The sequence below is a fragment of the Phyllobates terribilis genome, unplaced genomic scaffold, assembly GCF_046119375.1.
Source record: "Phyllobates terribilis strain yellow unplaced genomic scaffold, ASM4611937v1 Scaffold_9__5_contigs__length_417890890, whole genome shotgun sequence".
Classification (NCBI taxonomy): Eukaryota; Metazoa; Chordata; class Amphibia; order Anura; family Dendrobatidae; genus Phyllobates; species Phyllobates terribilis.
Genome location: NW_027362769.1, coordinates 283338145 through 283358452, shown reverse-complemented (window position 1 = coordinate 283358452; position 20308 = coordinate 283338145). Strand labels below are relative to the sequence as shown.

The window sequence follows — 20308 nt, the reverse complement described above, 5'->3', positions numbered from 1 at the left end:
GTCTGGAGATCCGGAGAGAAGACCAAGATGTCGTCCAGGTACACCACTACGCAGGAGTAGAGAAGGTCCCGGAAGATGTCATTGACCAACTCTTGAAAGACGGCAGGAGCGTTACAGAGGCCAAAGGGCATTACCAGATATTCATAGTGGCCGTCCCGGGTATTGAATGCCGTCTTCCATTCATCCCCCTGACGGATACGAACCAGGTTGTACGCCCCACGGAGGTACAGTTTGGTGAAGATTCTAGCCCCCCTCAGACGATCAAATAACTCCGGAATGAGCGGAAGGAGGTACTTATTCTTCACCGTGATCTGGTTAAGGCCTCTATAGTCTATACAGGGACGGAGAGAGCCGTCCTTCTTTTTGACGAAAAAGAAGCCTGCTCCCGCCGGGGAGGTAGATTTCCGGATGAATCCCCTGGCCAGATTCTCCTCAATATATTCGGACATCGACCGGGTCTCAGCAGCGGATAATGGATAAATACGCCCACGGGGAGGAGAAGTACCAGGTAACAGGTCGATAGGGCAGTCGTATGGTCTATGAGGGGGTAGTGTCTCTGCCTCCTTTTTATTAAAGACATCAGCATAAGACCAATAAGGAATCGGAAGTCCAGGTAGATTAGCTGGGGTAGGAGAAGGACGGACGGGATGAACGGGAACCAGACAGGTCTTATGGCAGCCCTGTCCCCAGCGAAGGACTTATCCGGTCTGCCAGTCAAGAACGGGTTCATGTTTCTGAAGCCAAGGTAGGCCTAGCAAGAGGGCGTGAGAGAGTCCAGGCAGAACATGGAAGGAGATACTTTCAGAATGCAGCATTCCCACCTGCAGAGTAATGGATTCGGTGATGAGTTGGATGGGGCGTGGTAAGAGCCCCCCATCCACGGCAGCAACAGACAAGGGTACAGCAGAGGTTTGGTGGGGATGCGGTATTTCTCTACCAGGGACTGTGAAATAAGATTCCCGGCTGCTCCAGAGTCCAGTTGGGCTAGTTTGAAATAACGGTTCTCCCCGTAGACGATTGAAACTGACAACAGCAGGGATGGAGAGGATTTATTCTTGTCTAGGTGGACCTCTCTGAGCGAACCTAGACACAGGCGTTTCCCGACCTCTCCGGGCAGGCACGGATCTGGTGCTCCTTACTGCCACAGTAGAAGCAGGTCCCCTCGGCACGGCGTAAGTCCTGACGGGTCTTGACCATCTTGGTCTGGTCGACCTGCATAGGCTCAGGAGGGTGTACCTGGTTAGAGACAGAAGGAGTGACGGGTTTCTGAAAAGTAGGAGCTAGACGTGGTAACCTCCTCTCACGGGTGACCTCTCTGGCACGCTCCTGGAACCGTAGGTCAATCCGGGTGGCAAGAGTTATTAAGTCATCGAGAGTGGTAGGAATGTCCCGACCGGCAAGTTCATCTTTAATACGGCCGGACAGACCCTCCCAGAAGACGGAAACCAGAGCGTCGTTATCCCAGGCCAGCTCCGAGGCAAGGGTACGGAACCGTATGGCATATTGGCCCACGGTGAGACTTTCCTGACGGAGGCGTAGCAACGATGATGCGGATGAGGTCTTCCGTCCGGGTTCGTCGAAGACTTTCCGGAAAGCCGTGAGAAAAGCAGGCAAGTTGGACACCAGGGGGTCTCCTCTCTCCCATAGAGGATTTAGCCAGGCCAGGGCCTCCCCGGTGAGATGGGACATGATGAATGCAATTTTGGCTCGGTCGGAGTTAAACTGGTGGGACAATAGTTCAAAGTGCAGGGTGCACTGATTTATGAAGCCCCGAGCCTGGGCTGAGTCGCCTCCGAAGCGAGGAGGTGCAGAAAGCCGAGGTCCGGGGTAGGATATCATGGTGTTAGTGGACAGCGGAGCTGCCGGATTGCGAGACATGGCACTGACGGAGGTTGTTGGTGGAGCAGTCAGAGTGTCCAGGCGAGTATTGACATTCCGCAGGTGACCCAGGATGGACTCCTGTTGGGACCTCTGACGGGACAGTTCATGACAGAGGTCCGAGAGCGAGGGAGCTTGGGTGCCACCGGGTTCCATGGCCCGAGCAAACTGTAACGGGTCTGGGAGGCGGAACCTCTGGGCTACTATACAAGGGAGCGGTCCTTGTAAGGGAGCGGGTGGCGACCAGGCAGGCAGTCACAGCAGGTGACCGGGACAGTCTCTGGGTGTACGGGCAGGAGGTCACGGCAAGTGATCAGGGCAGTCTCTGGAAGAACGGGCTGGAGGTCACGGCAAGTGACCGGGGCAGTCTCTGGAAGAACAGGCTGGAGGTCACGGCAAGTGACCGGGGCAGTCTCTAGGTAAAGGGTAGGTACGACCTGTGATGGCTGAACCTCCAGGTAGGCTAGCAAGGCAGATGGAGGATGTGTGCTCCCAGGTGAGCAAGCGAGAGTCTCTGGAATAGCAGGTGGTCACAGCACGTGACGGAGGAGCCTCCAGGTAGGCAAGCAGGCAGGTAGCGGAGAAGCGCTCCCAGGTGAGCGGGCAAGAGTCTCTGGAATAGCTGGTGGTCACAGCACGTGACAGCGGAGCCTCCGGGCAGGCAAGCAGGCAGGTAGCGGAGAAGCGCTCCCAGGTGAGCGGGCAAGCTGGTCCATAGACAGACTGACCGGAGTTGTAAGGCAGACCGTCGGACCTCAGGCAAGCAGGCAGGTAGCTGATGTGCGCTCCCAGGTGAGCGGGCAAGTTGGTCCTTAGACAGACTGACCGGAGTTGTAAGGCAGACCGTCGGACCTCAGGCAGGCAGGCAGGTAACAGGAAATCAGGCAGGATTAGGACAGCAAGCTGGCAGGAATCTGGCAGGTAACTGGCAGGTAACTGGCAACGGGACCTGAGGGCTGAAGCAGAGTAGAACGGTGCAACAACATTGCTCGGGCACCTCCATTTTGGAGGAGGTGCCTTATATATGGTAAAGTCCTCCGGCCATTGGCCGGGGACTCCTTAGGACGGCGCGCGCGGCCCCTTTAAGAGGGAGGGAGGGCGCGCGCGCGCGCCCTAAGCACAGTGGCCGGGAAGGAGCGCGCGCTGCCAGCAGAGCGGGAGAGGGACGCCGGGCACGGAGCAGAGCGGTGAGGGGAACTGCGTCCCTGCCTAGCAGAGGGCAGGGACGCCGGCACTACATACCTATACACATTGTTCCCAAGGCTTTGATAATACTAAGAAGTGTTCTTTCTGCTATTTGAGGACTTCTCAACAACCGTACCAAAGAGCCAATGCTATTGCCTTCACATAGTTTATCCTGGTGAGGTTTGCTATCCTTGCACAGAGCAATAACTGCTTGAGCGCCTGCAAAATAAAATATTTCTAGATTAATTTAATGATACATGCTAAGTCATGTAAATATAGACCGTAACACAATTTAAACGTAGTGTTTTGCATTAGACATAACACATCGCAAGATCTAAGATTCATAAACATATTTTTGCTTAGATGGAAGAAAGTAACAAAGTACAAGCTCCATTTGACTCCTAAAACTATGCATTCAGAGTTGACCGCTGAACAGTGACTTTTGCTGTTAAATAAGAGCTGTTATAAATGTTCATTAGTCCTCCTGCAAGGTAAGGACAGATGTTGCTACTTTATACTTTGGGCTGAAGTTAAATAATGAAATTATGCTGTTACTAACCTCTACATTTTAGTGCATCTTACCCTTAACCCCTTAAAGTGCACCTGTCAGCAGGATTGTGCTCAGTAAACCACATACACTGTCAGGTGGGCGACGTTACACTGATTAATATGATACCTTGGTTGATGAAATCCATCCTGTGGTTGTCGTGTAATCTTTACTTTCAGTTTGGAGATAATGATATGCTCGTGCTTCGGAGCGGCCTGTGGGGGCGCTCTATCTGGTGCTCTGCTTACATATTCATCTGTATGCTCTTTTGACAGGTCACTGTGCTTCACTGACCTGCCTCCTATATTACATAATGCATCTAGTAGTGCGGGGCTAGATAAAATAGGAGGCAGATCAGTGAAAGCACAGTGAGCTGTCATAAGAGCATACAGATGAATATGTAAGCAGAGCACCAGATAGAGCGCCCCCTACAGGCCACCATGGAGCACGAGCATATCATTATCTCCAAACTGAAAGTAAAGTTTACACAACAACCACAAGACGGATTTCATCAACCAAGGTATCACTGTAATCAGTGTAATGTAGCCCACCTGACAGTGTATGTGGTTTACTGAGCACAATCCTGCTGACAGGTGCGCTTTAAGGACGGAGCCAATTATGTACCGTTATTTTTTGGACCATAAGACGCACTTTTTTCCCCCAAAATTTGGAAGGAAAATGGGGGGTGGGTCTTGTGGTCCGAACGTTACTTTACCGGTGGTGGTGGAGCAGGGATCGCAGGGTCCTCCGGCAGTGGCAGAGGAGAGATGCGTCTGGATCCGGGGCTTGTACCTGTGCTGGAGTGGCTGGTGAGCGGCGTCCGGCGGTGAGGCAGAGGAGCTGCCGGACACCGCTCACAGCCCGGCCCACGCCCCAGCAAGTCCAAAGGCCCCAGGCAGGTCCACAGGCCCCAGCAAGTCCACAGGCCTCGGGCAGGCCACAGGCCCCAGCAGGTCCACAGGCCCCAGCCGATCCACAGGCCCCAGCCAGACACCGGCATCTCACCTCTTCTGCTGCCGCCGGGTTCCTGAGGCAGGAAACGGAGGGACCTGCGATCCTGCTCCACCATCACCACAACTCACAGCTGCTGGAGCACCGGCTTCATGTATCCAAGGTCCGCAGCATTCCTCCACTTCCGCCGGGCCAGTTTCCTGAAGGACCCTGCCTCCTGCTCCACCACCCCCAGGTAAGATACCTAATCAGACTATAAGAGGGCCATCATCTTATAAAAAAATTTTTTTTCCTATTTTCCACCCCAAAATTTGGGGTGCGTCTTATGGTCCGGTGCGTCTTACAGTACGAAAAATACGGTACTTAATGACCAAGCCAAATTTTACACTTCTGACCACTGTCACTTTATGAGGTAATAACTCTGGAACGCTTCAACGGATCACACTGATTCTCAGAATGTTTTTTCATGACATATTGTACTTTATGATATTGGTAAAATTTCTTCAACATGACTTGCGTTTACTTGTGAAAAAAATGGAAATTTGGCGAAAATTTTGCAATTTTCAAACTTTGAATTCTTATGCCCTTAAATTAGAGTTATGTCACACAAAATAGTTAATAAATAACATTTCCCACATGTCTACATTACATCAGCACAATTTTTGAAACAAAATTGTTTTTTGTTAGGAAGTTATAAGGGTTAAAAGTTGACCAGCGATTTCTCATTTTTCTAACAAAATTTCCAAAACCATTTTTTTTAGGGACCACATCACATTTGAAGTGACTTTGAGGGGCCTTTATGACAGAAAATACCCAAAAGTGACACCATTTTAAAAACTGCACCCCTGAAGGTGTTCAAAACCCCATTCAAGAAGTTTATTAACCCTTCACATGCTTCACAGGAACTGAATCAATGTGGAGGGAAAAAAATTAACATTTAACTTTTTTCACAAAATGTTTACTTTTGACCCAATATTTTTATTTTCACAAGGGTAAGGGGAGAAAATGGACCACAAAATTTGTGGGGCAATTTATCCTGAGCATACCGATGCCCCATATGTGGGGGGAAACCACTGTTTGGGTGCACTTCAGAGCTCTTAAGGGAAGGAGCACCGTTTGACTTTTTGAACGCAAAATTGGGAGCTCGTAAGTGAAGGAGCACCGTTTGACTTTTTGATCGCAAAATTGTCTGCAATCGAGAGCGGACACCATGATGCATTTGGAGAGCCCCTGATGTGCCTAAACAGTTGTAACCACCCACAAATAACCCCGTTTTGGAAACCAGACCCCTCAGGGAACTTACTTGGATGTGTGGTGAGCACCTTGAACCACACAGAAGTTTATAACGTAGAGCTGTGAAAATAAGAAATCATTTTTTTCCCACAAAAATGTACTTTTAGCCCCAATTTTTTATTTTCACAAGGGTAACAGGAGAAAATGGACCCCAACATTTGTTGTGCAATTGCTCATGAGTATGGACATACCTGATATGTAGGGGAAAACTATTGTTTGGGCACACGGCAGGGCTTGGAAAGGAAGGAATGACGTTTGGAACACAGACTTGGTCTGTGGGTGTCATGTCGCCTTTGGAGAGCCCCTGATGTGCCTAAACAGTGGAAAACCCTGACAAGTTACCTCACTTTGGAAACTACACCCCTCAAGGATTTTTTATCCAGGGGTACAGTGAGCATTTTGTACCCACAGGTACTACACAGAATTTGATAAAATTAGGTTGGCATATTGAAAATTTTCATTTTTTCCACAAAAATGTAGTTTTAGCCCTAAATTTGTAATTTTTACAATGGATAATAGGAGAAAACGGACCCCATAATTTGTTTATCTATTTCTCCCGAATGCGATGATGCCCCATATGGCATCAGAAATTACTGTTAGGCCACACATCAGGGCTGAGAAGGAAGGAGCACTATTTGGCTTTTGGAGCATAGATTTTGGTAGAATAGTTTGTATGTGACATTTGCGGAGCCCTAAAGGTGCCAGAACAGCAGAAAAAATACAAAAGTGACCCCACTATAAAAATTACACATCTCAATGAATTCATCTACGGCTGCAGTGACTATTATGTAACATCCACACCAGGCTTGATTATGCATGATTCCAAATATGCCAGTTTAGTACCCATACATTGTGCCCCCATAAAGTGTAGTGCCCCCATACAGTACAGACCAAAAGTTTGGACACACCTCATTTAAAGATTTTTCTGTATTTTCATGACTTTGAAAATTGTACATTCACACTGAAGGCATCAAAACTATGAATTAACACATGTGGAATTATATACTTAACAAAAAAGTGTGAAACAACTGAAAATATGTCTTATATTCTAGGTTCTTCAAAGTAGCCACCTTTTGCTTTGATGACTGCTTTGCACACTCTTAGCATTCTCTTGATGAGCTTTAAGAGGTAGTCACCGGAAATGGTCTTCCAACAATCTTGAAGGAGTTCCTAGAGATGCTTAGCACTTGTTGGACCTTTTGCCTTCACTCTGCGGTCCAGCTCACCCCAAACCATCTCGATTGAGTTCAGGTCTGGTGACTGTGGAGGCCAGGTCATCTGGCGTAGCACCCCATCACTCTCCTTCTTGGTCAAATAGCCCTTACACAGCCTGGAGGTGTTTGGGGTCATTGTCCTGTTGAAAAATAAATGATGGTCCAACTAAACGCAAACCGGATGGAATAGCATGCCACTGCAAGATGCTGTGGTAGCCATGCTGGTTCAGTATGCCTTCAATTTTGAATAAATCCCCAACAGTGTCACCAGCAAAGCATCCCCACACCATCACACCTCCTCCCCCATGCTTCACGGTGAGAACCAGGCATGTAGAGTCCATCCGTTCACCTTTTCTGCGTCGCACAAAGACACAGTGGTTGGAACCAAAGATCTCAAATTTGGACTCATCAGACCAAAGTACAGATTTCCACTGGTCTAATGTCCATTCCTTGTGTTCTTTAGCCCAAACAAGTCTCTTCTGCTTGTTGCCTGTCCTTAGCAGTGGTTTCCTAGCAGCTATTTTACCATGAAGGCCTGCTGCACAAAGTCTCCTCTTAACACTTTTTGTAGAGATGTGTCTGCTGCTAGAACTCTGTGTGGCATTGACCTGGTCTCTAATCTGAGCTGCTGTTGACCTGCGATTTCTGAGGCTGGTGATGAGGATAAACTTATCCTCAGAAGCAGAGATGACTCTTGGTCTTCCTTTCCTGGGGCGGTCCTCATGTGAGCCAGTTTCTTTGTAGCGCTTGATGGTTTTTGCAACTGCACTTGGGGACACTTTCAAAGTTTGCCCAATTTTTCGGACTGACTGACCTTCATTTCTTAAAGTAATGATGGCCACTCGTTTTTCTTTACTTAGCTGCTTTTTTCTTGCCATAATACAAATTCTAACAGTCTATTCAGTAGGACTATCAGCTGTGTATCCACCTGACTTCTGCACAACACAACTGATGGTCCCAACCCCATTGAAAAGGCAAGAAATCCCACTTATTAAACCCGACAGGGCACACCTGTGAAGTGAAAAACCATTTACGGTGACTACCTCTTGAAGCTCATCAAGAGAATGCCAAGAGTGTGCAAAGCAGTCATCAAAGCAAAAGGTGGCTACTTTGAAGAACCTAGAATATAAGACATATTTTCAGTTGTTTCACACTTTTTTGTTAAGTATATAATTCCACATGTGTTAATTCATAGTTTTGATGCCTTCAGTGTGAATGCATGGGCATACCCAGGATCAAAACTAAGGGGGGTCAAGCCATGGTCGTTCAGGTTGTAAAATTTTAAAACGAAAAAGGTGCAAAGCTGGAAACAGATAAGACACCGGAGGGTGAGTATAAGATGGAGCAGGAGAATTACATTTAGAGCACCAATCCAGGTAATCACATATAGAGGCCTCCCCGTATTGTAATTACATATAGCCTAGAATAATGACGCTGACACTCGGGGTACAGGATTATGACACCGACATTGGGGGTACAGGATGACACCAACACTGGGGGTACAGGATAATGACACCAACACTCAGGGTACGGATTAATGGCGCTGACACTCGGGGTACGGATTAATGGCGCTGACACTCGGGGTACAGCATAATGACATCGACACTGGGGGTACAGGATGACACCGACACTGGGGGTACAGGATAATGGCGCCGTCATTGGGGGTACAGGATAAAGATGCCGACACTCGGGGTGCAGGATAATGGGGCCGACACTGGGGGTACAGGATAATGGCGCTGACACTCGGGGTATGGGATAATGGCGCTGACACTTGGGGTGCAGGATAATGGCGCTGACACTCGTGGTGCGGGATAATGGCGCTGACACTCGGTGTACGGGATTTTATTTATATTTTATTTATTTATATATAATAGTGCTATTGCTATAATAATTAACGTCCCCCCAGCTGGCCCAGCATTAACCACCTGTCCTTTCTCCACGTCCCGTTCCTACTCTCAAGGCCCAGGCCCCAGGCCCTTCCAAATTTCAATAATTACACAGTGAGTGAGTGTATTGTGTAATTTACACTGGCTGGCTGCCACAGTCACTGGCAGCCGGCCCATAGTAACAAGACACGCGCTCCACTCCGGCGGGATTCTCAGAGACAGGAAACAGGGGAGGCAGGCAGCGTGCTACGTCAGCACGCCTCAAGAGTCAGGACCCTGATCAGGTGACATGCGGCACTGCGGCGTGCTGTGTCACTCAGCGTGCGTTAAAGGTAATCCCGGCCGGACCCCATGCAGTGACACTGCGCAGTTCCGGCCGCCAGGTGCAGAGCAGTCACCTGCGGCCGGCCGCAGAGGGAACTTTCGCTGGCCGCGACCGCCGGTGATCTAAGTGTGTGTGCGGCGTGCAGGCGTGGATTAAGAGTAGCAAGGGCCCCGGGCAGTTTAGAAGGCGCGGGTCCCCCCCCCACACACACACACACACACCTGATGTAACACATGTCAGATGATCCCCTGTGATAGATTATGTGATAGTTCACGTGAAATTCATTTGGCACAATATTAATTATAATAATTTTGTTTAAGCTGTCTGCCCACTATGCGTTTTTTAAGCGCTGTGCACATGCTGCGGAAATTTCCGCTGCGGATTATCATTGCGGAAAAATCCGCAGCACTACCAAATATTTTGCGGAAGCGCAACGTTTTCGCCGCCATTGACTTGCATTGGAACGCATGGAATCCACATCACTGCATCTGTACATGCGGATTCCATGCGTTTCAATGTGCAGATGGTACCCGGGTTTGGAGAAGAGGAGACTCTCCTCTGGACCCGGGTACCATAGAACCTGTAAAAAAAGAATAAAATAATAAATAAATATTATACTTACCTTCTGATGGCCCCCGGTGTCTTTATCCGATGTGTCATGGCTTGCCAGCAGCTCACGATGATCTGAAAAGGACCTGCCGTGACGTCATTTAGTCATATGACGGGTCACGCGATCGCTGACGTCGGCAGGCCATCAGAAGGTAAGTATATATTTACTTTTTACCATTCTTTTACGGTCACACTATATAAATCGATGCTGGTTGCATGGATTTATATAGTGTGACCAAGTTGTCAAGCACTTTCCAAGTGATGCTAAAATCGCTTTGAAAGCGCTTGTCAACCCGCATGCAGAAATGCATGTGAATAACGCTTCACTTCCACTAGTCCCTGGCAGGAAAAACGCATGTAAAATCCGCATGTGTTTTTTCTGCCAGGGAGATGCAGAAACGCTCAGGAAAAATCCGAAGCATTTCCGCATCGTGGGCACATAGCCTTACATTAATTGTATGACTCAATATTGAGCACACGTAGCCATCTATACACAGCAGGAGGGCGCACGTAGCCATCTATACACAGCAGGAGGCCGCACGGTGCCATCTATACACAGCGGGAGGCCGCACGGCGCCATCTATACACAGCGGGAGGCCGCACGTAGCCATCTATACACAGCAGGAGGCCGCACGGTGCCATCAATACACAGCAGGAGGCCATACGTAGCCATCAATACACAGCAGGAGGCCACACGTAGCCATCTATACACAGCAGGAGGCCGCACGGCGCCATCTATACACAGCGGGAGGCCACACGTAGCCATCTATACACAGCGGGAGGCCGCACAGTGCCATCAATACACAGCAGGAGGCCGCACGTAGCCATCTATAGACAGCAGGAGGCCGCACGTAGCCATCTATACACAGCAGGAGACCACATGTAGCTATCAATACACAGCGGGAGGCCACACGTAGCCATCTATACACAGCGGGAGGCCGCACAGTGCCATAAATACAAAGCAGGAGGCCGCACGTAGCCATCTATAGACAGCGGGAGGCCGCACGGCGCCATCTATACACAGCGGGAGGCCACACGTACCCATCTATACACAGCGGGAGGCCGCACAGTGCCATCAATACACAGCAGGAGGCCGCACGTAGCCATCTATAGACAGCAGGAGGCCGCACGTAGCCATCTATACACAGCAGGAGGCCACACGTAGCCATCAATACACAGCAGGAGGCCGCACGTAGCCATCTATACACAGCGGGAGGCCGCACGGTGCCATCAATACACAGCAGGAGGCCGCACATAGCCATCTATAGACAGCAGGATGCCGCATGTAGCCATCTATACACAGCAGGAGGCCACAATTAGCCATCAATACACAGCGGGAGGCCGCATGTAGCCATCTATACACAGCAGGAGGCCGCACGTAGCCATCTATACACAGCAAGAGGCCGCACGTAGCCATCTATACACAGCGGGAGGCCACACGTAGCCATCTATACACAGCGGGAGGTCGCACGGCGCCCCCCCCAGAGACAGCGGGAGGCCATACGCAGTCACGCACACACAAACATATACAGACATAAACACGCATAAACACATTTGAAACACAAAAATACATATAAACAGACATCACACAATGATATCTGCCTGCACACACACACTCACTCACTCAATCACACACACACTCACACACACACACTCTCACACACACTCTCACACACACTCACACACACTCACCATCCCCCGGCTCCAGTCCTCCTGCTCCTCTCCGGTGCAGCAGTGCAGGCCGGGCGCGCACTGCGTGACGTCACAGCTAGGAGACACGGCCGCGCACAGGGCCGTGTCTCCTAGCTGTGACGCGGTGGGGCAAGCCGAAGAAGAAGTAGCGGCCGTGCACCACTGCTGGGGGAGCGGGCCCCCCCGTCACTGTCTGCCGGTATGTGCCGCGGCGCCACACATATAATGAGGGCAATCTGGCCATAGACAACCCGGAGCCCCGGGCGGTAGGCCAGATTGCCCTGCCTATGGCGCCGTGCGTCCCTGCTTCTAGGGGGGGGGGGCAGCTGTCCTCCCCTGCCCCAAGGTGGGTACGCCCATGTGTGAATGTACAATTTTCATAGTCATGAAAATACCGAAAAATCTTTAAATGAGAAGGTGTGTCCAAACTTTTGGTCTGTACTGTATAAGGCAAGAAATCTCACTTATTAAACCTGACAGGGCACACCTGTGAAGTGAAAACCATTTCCGGTGACTACCTCTTGAAGCTCATCAAGAGAATGCCAAGAGTGTGCGAAGCAGTCATCAAAGCAAAAGGTGGCTACTTTGAAGAACCTAGAATATAAGACATATTTTCAGTTGTTTCACACTTTTTTGTTAAGTATATAATTCCACATGTGTTAATTCATAGTTTTGATGCCTTCAGTGTGAATGTACAATTTTCAAAGTCATGAAAATACAGAAAAATCTTTAAATGAGAAGGTGTGTCCAAACTCGTGGTCTGTACTGTATTCAATGAGAATATGTCATTCATTCAGATCTATTATGTGTTATTTGAGTGTTCACTTTATTTTTTTGAACAGTGAATATGTACACTGACAAGCAAAAGGGTAACAATGTTTTGAATTTTTGACTTTCAGGCTCCATATCTCACCATCCACTACTGTTTCGAACATGAGACTACCATCATTTTATAAACAATCATCTTGGCTATCTCGTCCATGAATTTGACTTGCCGATATTTAGAATATGATTAGTTATGCAGATTGTTGTCATGTCACTGCATTGTTATGGTTATGCTCCTGGTGGTCGAAAAATATTTTTTTTCCTGTATACTACAAAAATACAACCTGTTCTCATAGTTTCCGATAGCTCAGTGTGTTATTAAGTGGATTCCCAAATGAAAGGTCACTGGTCCAAATCGAGGAGCAGCCATAAAGAAGATCTCCCAAGAAAAGGGAAACAGCATCATCCAGCTCATCTCGGCCAAGAAAATTGCCAAACTGCATCATGTGAGTGCCATGTCAGTTGGAAGAATACAAAATGAAGTCTGTCCATCCATTCAAAAGCTAAGAGGTGGACGTCCAGGCAAAATAGCGGAATCAACAAGTCGACTCATTACAAGGTCTATCAGTTCTGGAGCAACAAACAAGGTAGCGGAGGTGGCTGGTATGCTTAGTAATAGTGAGATCTCAGACGTCCATGCAATCACCATGCAACGCATGTTACACAAGTCTGGCATGGTGGCCAGATAAAAGGTGAAGAAACCTCGAGTTCAATATCATCATAAGAAGCATCGGCTCGAGTTTGCAAAAAAGTACAAATAATGGACAGTAGACGATTGGAAACGGTTGATTTGGAGCGATCAGACGAAAGTCAATAGACTAGGCTCTGATGGGTGCAAATGGGTCTGAAAGAAATAAGGGAAAAAGGTGCTCATGGATCAAGAAATTGAAGGAACTGTCAAGTTCTGTGGAGGAAGCTTGATGATATTGGGTTGGTTCACAGCCAAAGGCGTTGGATAGTTGACCAGAAACTATGGTGTTCTCAGTGTTGAGCTATATATCAGTATCCTACAAGACGAGTTACTTTGTACACTTGAGTAATTCAATATCGTCATAAGATGCATCGGAACTGGACTGTGGAAGATTGGAAACGCGTGATTTGTAGTAATGTGACAAAAGTCAATAGACTAGGCTCCGCTGGGTGAAAATGAGCCTAGAAGAAAAAAAGGAAAAAGAGGCTAACGGATCAAAAAATTTAAGAAACTGTCAAATTCGGTGTTGGAAGTCTGTAGATATGGAGTTGTTTCAAAGCCAAAGGCGTTGGATACTTGACCAGGATCGACGGTGGTCTCAATGCTGAGCTATATGTGAGTTTCCTACAAGATCAATTCGTACACTCGAGTACTATGGGTATGAAAAGCACGACACAATGTTCCAGCATGACAATGACCCAAAGCATATGTCGAAATTGGCTAAGAAATGGTTCAATGACAATAAAATAGAGGTGTTGGATTGGTCCCCAGACCTCAACTCAATTGAACACTTGTGGGCAGAGTTGAAGAAAATACTGTATACATACCTAAGTGACTCGACCAGTATGCATCAACTTTGGGAACGTGTAGAAGAAACCTGGGATCAGATTTGCGTCGAGACATGCTTGAATCTCATGGAGAGCATGCCCAGAAGGATTCAGGCAGTGTTGAAAGTCAAAGGTGGATTTGCAAAATATTAACAAAATAATAATTACAATTAAAATTTTAGGAGCAAAACAGTAACAATGCAGTGACATGACAAAAATCTTCATAACTAATCATATACTAAATAGTTGCAAGTCAAATTTATTTATGAGATAGCCATGATGGTTGTCTATAAAATAATGGTAGTCTCACATTCTAAGCAGTAATGGATGGTGAGATATGGAGCCTGAAAGTCAAAAGTAACATTGTTACCCTTTTCCTCATTAGTGTATAATAATATTAGCAAATACCTCCAATTAGAAATGTAGTATAGTATTTCTGATTCACTATGTCTCTTTCCTCATGTGCAGGCATTACAGGACCTTAGGTATCCACGGATAAGACCACTAGCAACTATATAACTAACTGTCACTATATCAGTGGTTGTAACCATGTATATCTAAGGTCCTGCAATGCCTGCACATGAGGAAAGAGACATAGTGAATCAGAAAAACTTTACTACATTTCTAATTGGAGGTTTTTGCTAATATTATTATTACACATACTACGCATTGGGATAGGATCTTGGAGATGGGAATACCCCTTTAGGTCCCTACTTTGGGCAGTCCCAAAGTAGTCCTGGCCAGGAATATTGGCCTCAGGGGATGCTTCCTCATCCTCCTGTACAGTGAACCAGGGGACACTGTTCCCAAATCCACAATCCATTTCAATTCGAGTTGTGCCAGGGTCCGTTTTACATCTCCCTTCCCCCTATTTCTCTTCCTGATGTTGGTCTGTGGTTATATGGCCAGACCAAGTGAATTGGGTTTATTTATTGTGTTATGATTGATTGTATGGACTGTATTTTAAAGCTATAATCTGCAATATGAGATTTCCTAGCCAGTACATGTAACCATATTATCAAATCTATTTTGGTGGTGCCATTTATTCTTGTAGATTCAATGTCTGGTATTTTATGCTTGTATAGAAGATTTCCTCTTTTTCTGTATGTATTTGATGGTGGCATTTTTTTACCTGTGGCGATTGTTCACTATAATCCCCTATTTGCACTTTTTACACTTCTTGCACTTTAGGCTGGCAGGTATTAGATGCTGCTGTTTGTATGATTTTTCCAATGTATTCACTTTTTACTTTGAATTGATATAGATGACATACTGTATGACATACAGTATATACTTACCATTTAATGATTTTACCCTGTGGCGGCCTCTATGAAGTATGACCTTTCTGATGTTCTTTTTATCTTTTCCCCATTGGAGGTGGGGGGGTGCTTGTTGTAACAATTGGAATTCCTTCCGATTGTCGTTATTTCCGGTTTTCTTTAAGTCCGTATGTACATTTTCTAATGACATATGAGAAAATGGCCTCCCCCTATGGACCTCTTAAAAATGGCTTACTCACTCTGTAAGGATTCATGTTTAGCATAGATGTCAGGGAAGATGGCGGCCCCCGCTGGACTTCACGAATATGGCGCCAGTATGCGCATGCACACCTAACCGGAGATCTCTGTATTGGTGAAGGCCTCTGTAAACTATCGGCGCATGTCTACAACGTCATGGATACACTTTTCTCCTGACACGCACAGGAGATGAGTGCCGGAGCCAAATGCACCTGTGATCTGGGGGAGGTTTCCGCATGCATTGCTGACATTGGCCCACATGTAGGCAACACCAGATATATAAGAATGGTAGGAGCAAGTATGTGACACACTCCCCTTGAGAGAGCATTGAGTGCAAAATGCGCATCGGGGTGGCTGTGGTGGTCCCCACAATTTGGTGTCCATTGTAGACAAAAGCACATATCATGTTCTGTCGTAGGGCCACTTTCCGTATTACTACAAGGAAATATGATATTGTAATCATGCCTTAAGTCTTACCTTGGTGACCATCACTCCTTTTATCTTTACTTGAATAATCCTCTTTATTCAGTCTTCATACATGTGTCATTTTTTACCTTATATGGTACATGGTTTTTAACAGTTTGTCAATAAAATATGATTGATTTTATATTGGTTTTTGCGAGTGGTTTATGGGTATTAAGTATCCAGGTGTTGGTTAGTATACGGAGTAATCCACTGCATGTAATTTTTCAACATTGTCAATGGGAAGACAGATACCGATCTGTCTCTAGCCAGGATTAATATTATATGCATCTTGAATATTTGTATAAGTACATATTTGGATATTATTTTGGAGATGGGAATACCCCTTTAACGGTGAAAAGTACTCTGGAAAAAATAACAGTGTTGAAGGGTGTTCCTCAAGAGCTAATAATCATTTTCAGCATCAGGCAGGGCATAATGTTTCAAGGGACCAAAAGGAGGGGCCAGGTAAAAGAGCGCCAAGGCACAAGAGGATACATTTGTATCTGTCTCCCATGATCTTCAAATTACTCTGAAACCCCCGCCACACAGAAGAGAGCAACAAAGCAAAACTTTCCTCCTCAGGAACTCCAGAAACCCCTCCCTCACTAAAGGTACTAAACTGAATGAAAACCGTATGCACCAAAGAAAGGTAACCTGGCAGTAGACTCTTAATGATGATTATTAATAGCAAACTCGGACAACGGTAAATATGATGCCCAATTCTCCTGGTTCTCGGAGACAAAACACCTGAGGTAAGTCTCCAAATTCTGATTAATGCGCTCGATCTGTCCATTTGACTGAGGATATAAGGCAGAAGAAAAAGACAACTGCACCCCCTGTCGAGTACAGAAAACTTACCAGAATTCAGAAACAAACTGGGTCCCCAAACCTGACACCCCATCGGAAGGTACCCCATGAGGCTTCACAATCTCATTAATGAATATCTGAGCAAGAGTCTTGGCATTCGGAAGTGCCGGTAATGCGATGAAATTAACCATCTTACTGAATCTATCTACAACTACCAGAACCACAGTCTTGCCTACAGATACCGGTAGGTCAGTAATAAAATCCATGGACACGTGTGTCCATGGTCTGCTAGGAATAGGCAGGGGCAGAAGAGGACCAGACGGATAGCTTTGCGATACTTTAGAATGTGCATAAATACTTGCAAGCAGACACATGTTCAACCACATCATGATGCAACCCCGGCCACCACAAATAACGAGCAAGGAGGTCCGCAGTTGCCTTTTCACCTGGATGACCAGCAAGCACAGAGTTGTGATGTTTCCTAATTACTTTACGGCGAAGATTAGATGGTACAATTAACCTCCCCATAGGGCAGGAGGCAGGGATGTCCCCCTAAGCCTCCTACACCTCTTCCTCCAGGTCAGGATACAAAGCCAAAATAACTACCCTCTTCTGCAAAATAGGGGCAGGGTTCTCATGGTCACCACCACCAGGGAAGCTCCGGGATAAAGAATCAGCCTTAATGTTTTTAACCCCTGGACGGAAAGTAACAACAAAATTGAATCTAGTTAAAAACAGAAAACATCTAGCCTGCCTAGGGTTGAGACGTTTAGCAGACTGAAGATTCTTATGGTCCGTGCTAACAGTAATAGGATGGACTGCTACCTCCAACCAATATTGCCATTCTTCAAAAGCCAATTTAATTGCCAAAAGCTTCCTATTACCCACGTAATGATTTCTCTCGGCCGAATACAATTTTTTGGAAAAGAAAGCGCATGGACGCCATTTACCGGGGTATGGATCCTGAGACAACACAGCCCCAACCTCCACCTCTGACTATCAATTTCTATTATGAAAGATTGAGAAACATCAGATTGACTGAGTATAGGTGCTGTGGCAAAACATCTCTTTAAGGTGGAAAAAGCCTGCTGGGTGGCATTCGACCATTTAGAAAGATCAGACCGCTTTCTTGTCATGTCAGTGAGGGGTTTCACAATTACCAAATAATTTTGGATAAACTTCTGGTAAAAATTAGTAAAGCCCAGAAAGTGCTGTAATGCCTTCAGGTTCTCGGGACGGTCCCAATCTAGTACAGCACTGATCTTCTCCGGATCCATCCAAAAACCCGATGATGACAACAGGTACCCCAAAAATTGCACCTCCTGGACAGCGAAAACACATTTCTCTCATTTGGCATATAGTTTATCTCTTAATATCTGTAGTACCTGTTTAACATGACCCTGATGCGTCTCAAAATCAGGTGAGTAAACCAAAATATCATCCAGATAGACCACCACAAACCTGATCACTAAATGATGGAAAATATCGTTTATGAAATGCTGGAACACAGCAGGTGCATTGGTCAGACCAAAAGGCATGACCAGACTCTCAAAATGCCCCTCAGGGGTATTGAACGCCGTTTTCCATTCATCCCCCTCTCTGATTCTAACAAGATTGTAGGCTCCCCTTAAATCCGAATTGGAGAACACCTTAGCTCCCACAATCTGGTTGAATAAATCTGGAATCAGAGGAAGAGGATAAGGATCTCGGACGGTAATTTGATTCAATTCCCAGAAATCTAAACAGTGACAGAGACCCCCATCTTTCTTCTTAATGAAGAAGATCCCTGCCACCACGGGAGAAGATGAGGGTCTGATATGTCCCTTCTCCAGACTCTCAGCAATGAAATCCTTCATGGCTTGTCTCTCAGGGCCAGAAAGATTATACAGTCTGGACTTGGGTACTTTAGCTCCGGGAATCAGGTTAATAGGACAGTCATGATGAGGAGGCAAATCCTGACACCCCTTCTCAGAAAATACGTCCTCAAAACCAGACAAAAACACAGGTAAGGTCTCCGTAGAGACCGCAGAAAGGGAAATGTTTAAACAGTTTTCATGACAGTAATCTCCTCATTCCACAATTTCCCTGAATTGCCAATCCACTATCGGATTATGTTTCACCAACCAGGGTAAACCCAGTACAACAGGAGTGGGAAGACCCTCCAGGACATAACAAGGAATTACTTCATAATGAAGGGACCCCACCCTCAGTCTTATATCATGTATATACTGTGTCAGACATCTCTGTGCAAGTGGCGCTGAGTCAATGGCATAAATAAGGATGGGCTTAGTTAACGTACAGCAAGTAAGCCCATGAGTTCTCAGAAATGCAGCATCAACCATGCTGACTCCATCTCCCCTGTCCACAAACACCGAAATTTTCTTAGTCCTGCTCTCTAGCACCACCTCTGCCGTCAGGACACATCGAGAACTGCATGTTGAAGACAAATGCACCCCCTGATTATCCAACTCCACACTACCAAGGGTTAATCGAGTTTCTTTTTGCTTAGGAACCAAGGGACAGACCCCAATAAAATGTCCCTTTTTACCACAAAAAATACACACCCTTTCTCTTGCGGATTTCAGGGGAAATATGCGACCAGTAGCTCCCCCTAACTGCAAGGGTTCCTCCAACTCATAAGTAAAGGTTCATCCCCAGACCGCCCCCCAGCCAAGGGCATTGCCCCAAAAAGGGGGCTCAGGAGAAGGTGGTCTCACCCACCTATCCCAAAAGCGTCTATCCACGCATATAGCCAACGACATGGCAGCCTCCAAGGACCCTAGGGTTTCGTAAACTGCCAAGGCACCCTTCAACCTTTCTGAAAGACCCTGACAAAATTGGCTTCTAAGAGCCGGGTCATTCCATTTGGTATCAACTGCCCATCTACAGAATTCGGAACTATAAGTCTCCACTGACCGATTCCCCTGCTGAAGGCGACGCAGCCTGGATTCAGCCAAGGACATTCGGTCAGGATCATCATAGATGAGGGCCAGAGCCTCCTCAGAAAAAAAAACAGGTCACAGCATTCCAGGGAATTGTAGGCTACTACAGGAGGTTTGTCCCTAATTTTCTCATAATATCAGTGCCTTTTACCGGTGTCCTAAAGGGCACAAAATCAGTGATGGATAAGTGGTCTACAGAGGCTATGAGTGAATGTCAAGAGCTTAAACTGGTCCTCTCTAGGCAACCAGTGTTGATAGCGCCCGAATTTCTCCAAAGTGATCCCTGGTACACTGTTTATGGGTAGACGGCAGTCAGCGCCCAGCTTTGGGCATAAGGGGAGGGTATGTAGTGAGGCAGTAACGTGTTACAAAAGTTTGTGTTTTCTGGTGGTCCAAGACGGGTACGCAGTGGTCCTACAAGACCATTTTTAACAAAATCTCTGCCAGTGATTGGATAATTTGTGGTCTATTATATGTTTCAATGTGTCTTTAGATGTATAACTGACCATTGTTTAATGAAATTGAATGAAGTCACAAGTATAATATTTCAGGAGTTTAGGGATTGTAATATGTTGTCTTCATTGTCTATATGACTGTTATTTCTGGAATGATATTGTTGTAAACTATGAGGATCCTTGAATGTTGAACTAAATG

The 20308-nt window shown here is 46.6% G+C and overlaps 1 protein-coding gene across 1 annotated transcript in view; it reads right to left on the bottom strand.

Annotated features, from left to right (window-relative positions):
• The window catches only part of ANKAR (ankyrin and armadillo repeat containing), a 541104-nt gene that overhangs the window by 116829 nt on the left and 403967 nt on the right, over positions 1-20308 (bottom strand). The window contains exon 16 of the mRNA XM_073647842.1: positions 3121-3282. Within this exon, the coding sequence (XP_073503943.1) occupies positions 3121-3282 (162 nt within the window). The remainder of the gene's footprint in view (positions 1-3120; positions 3283-20308) is intronic.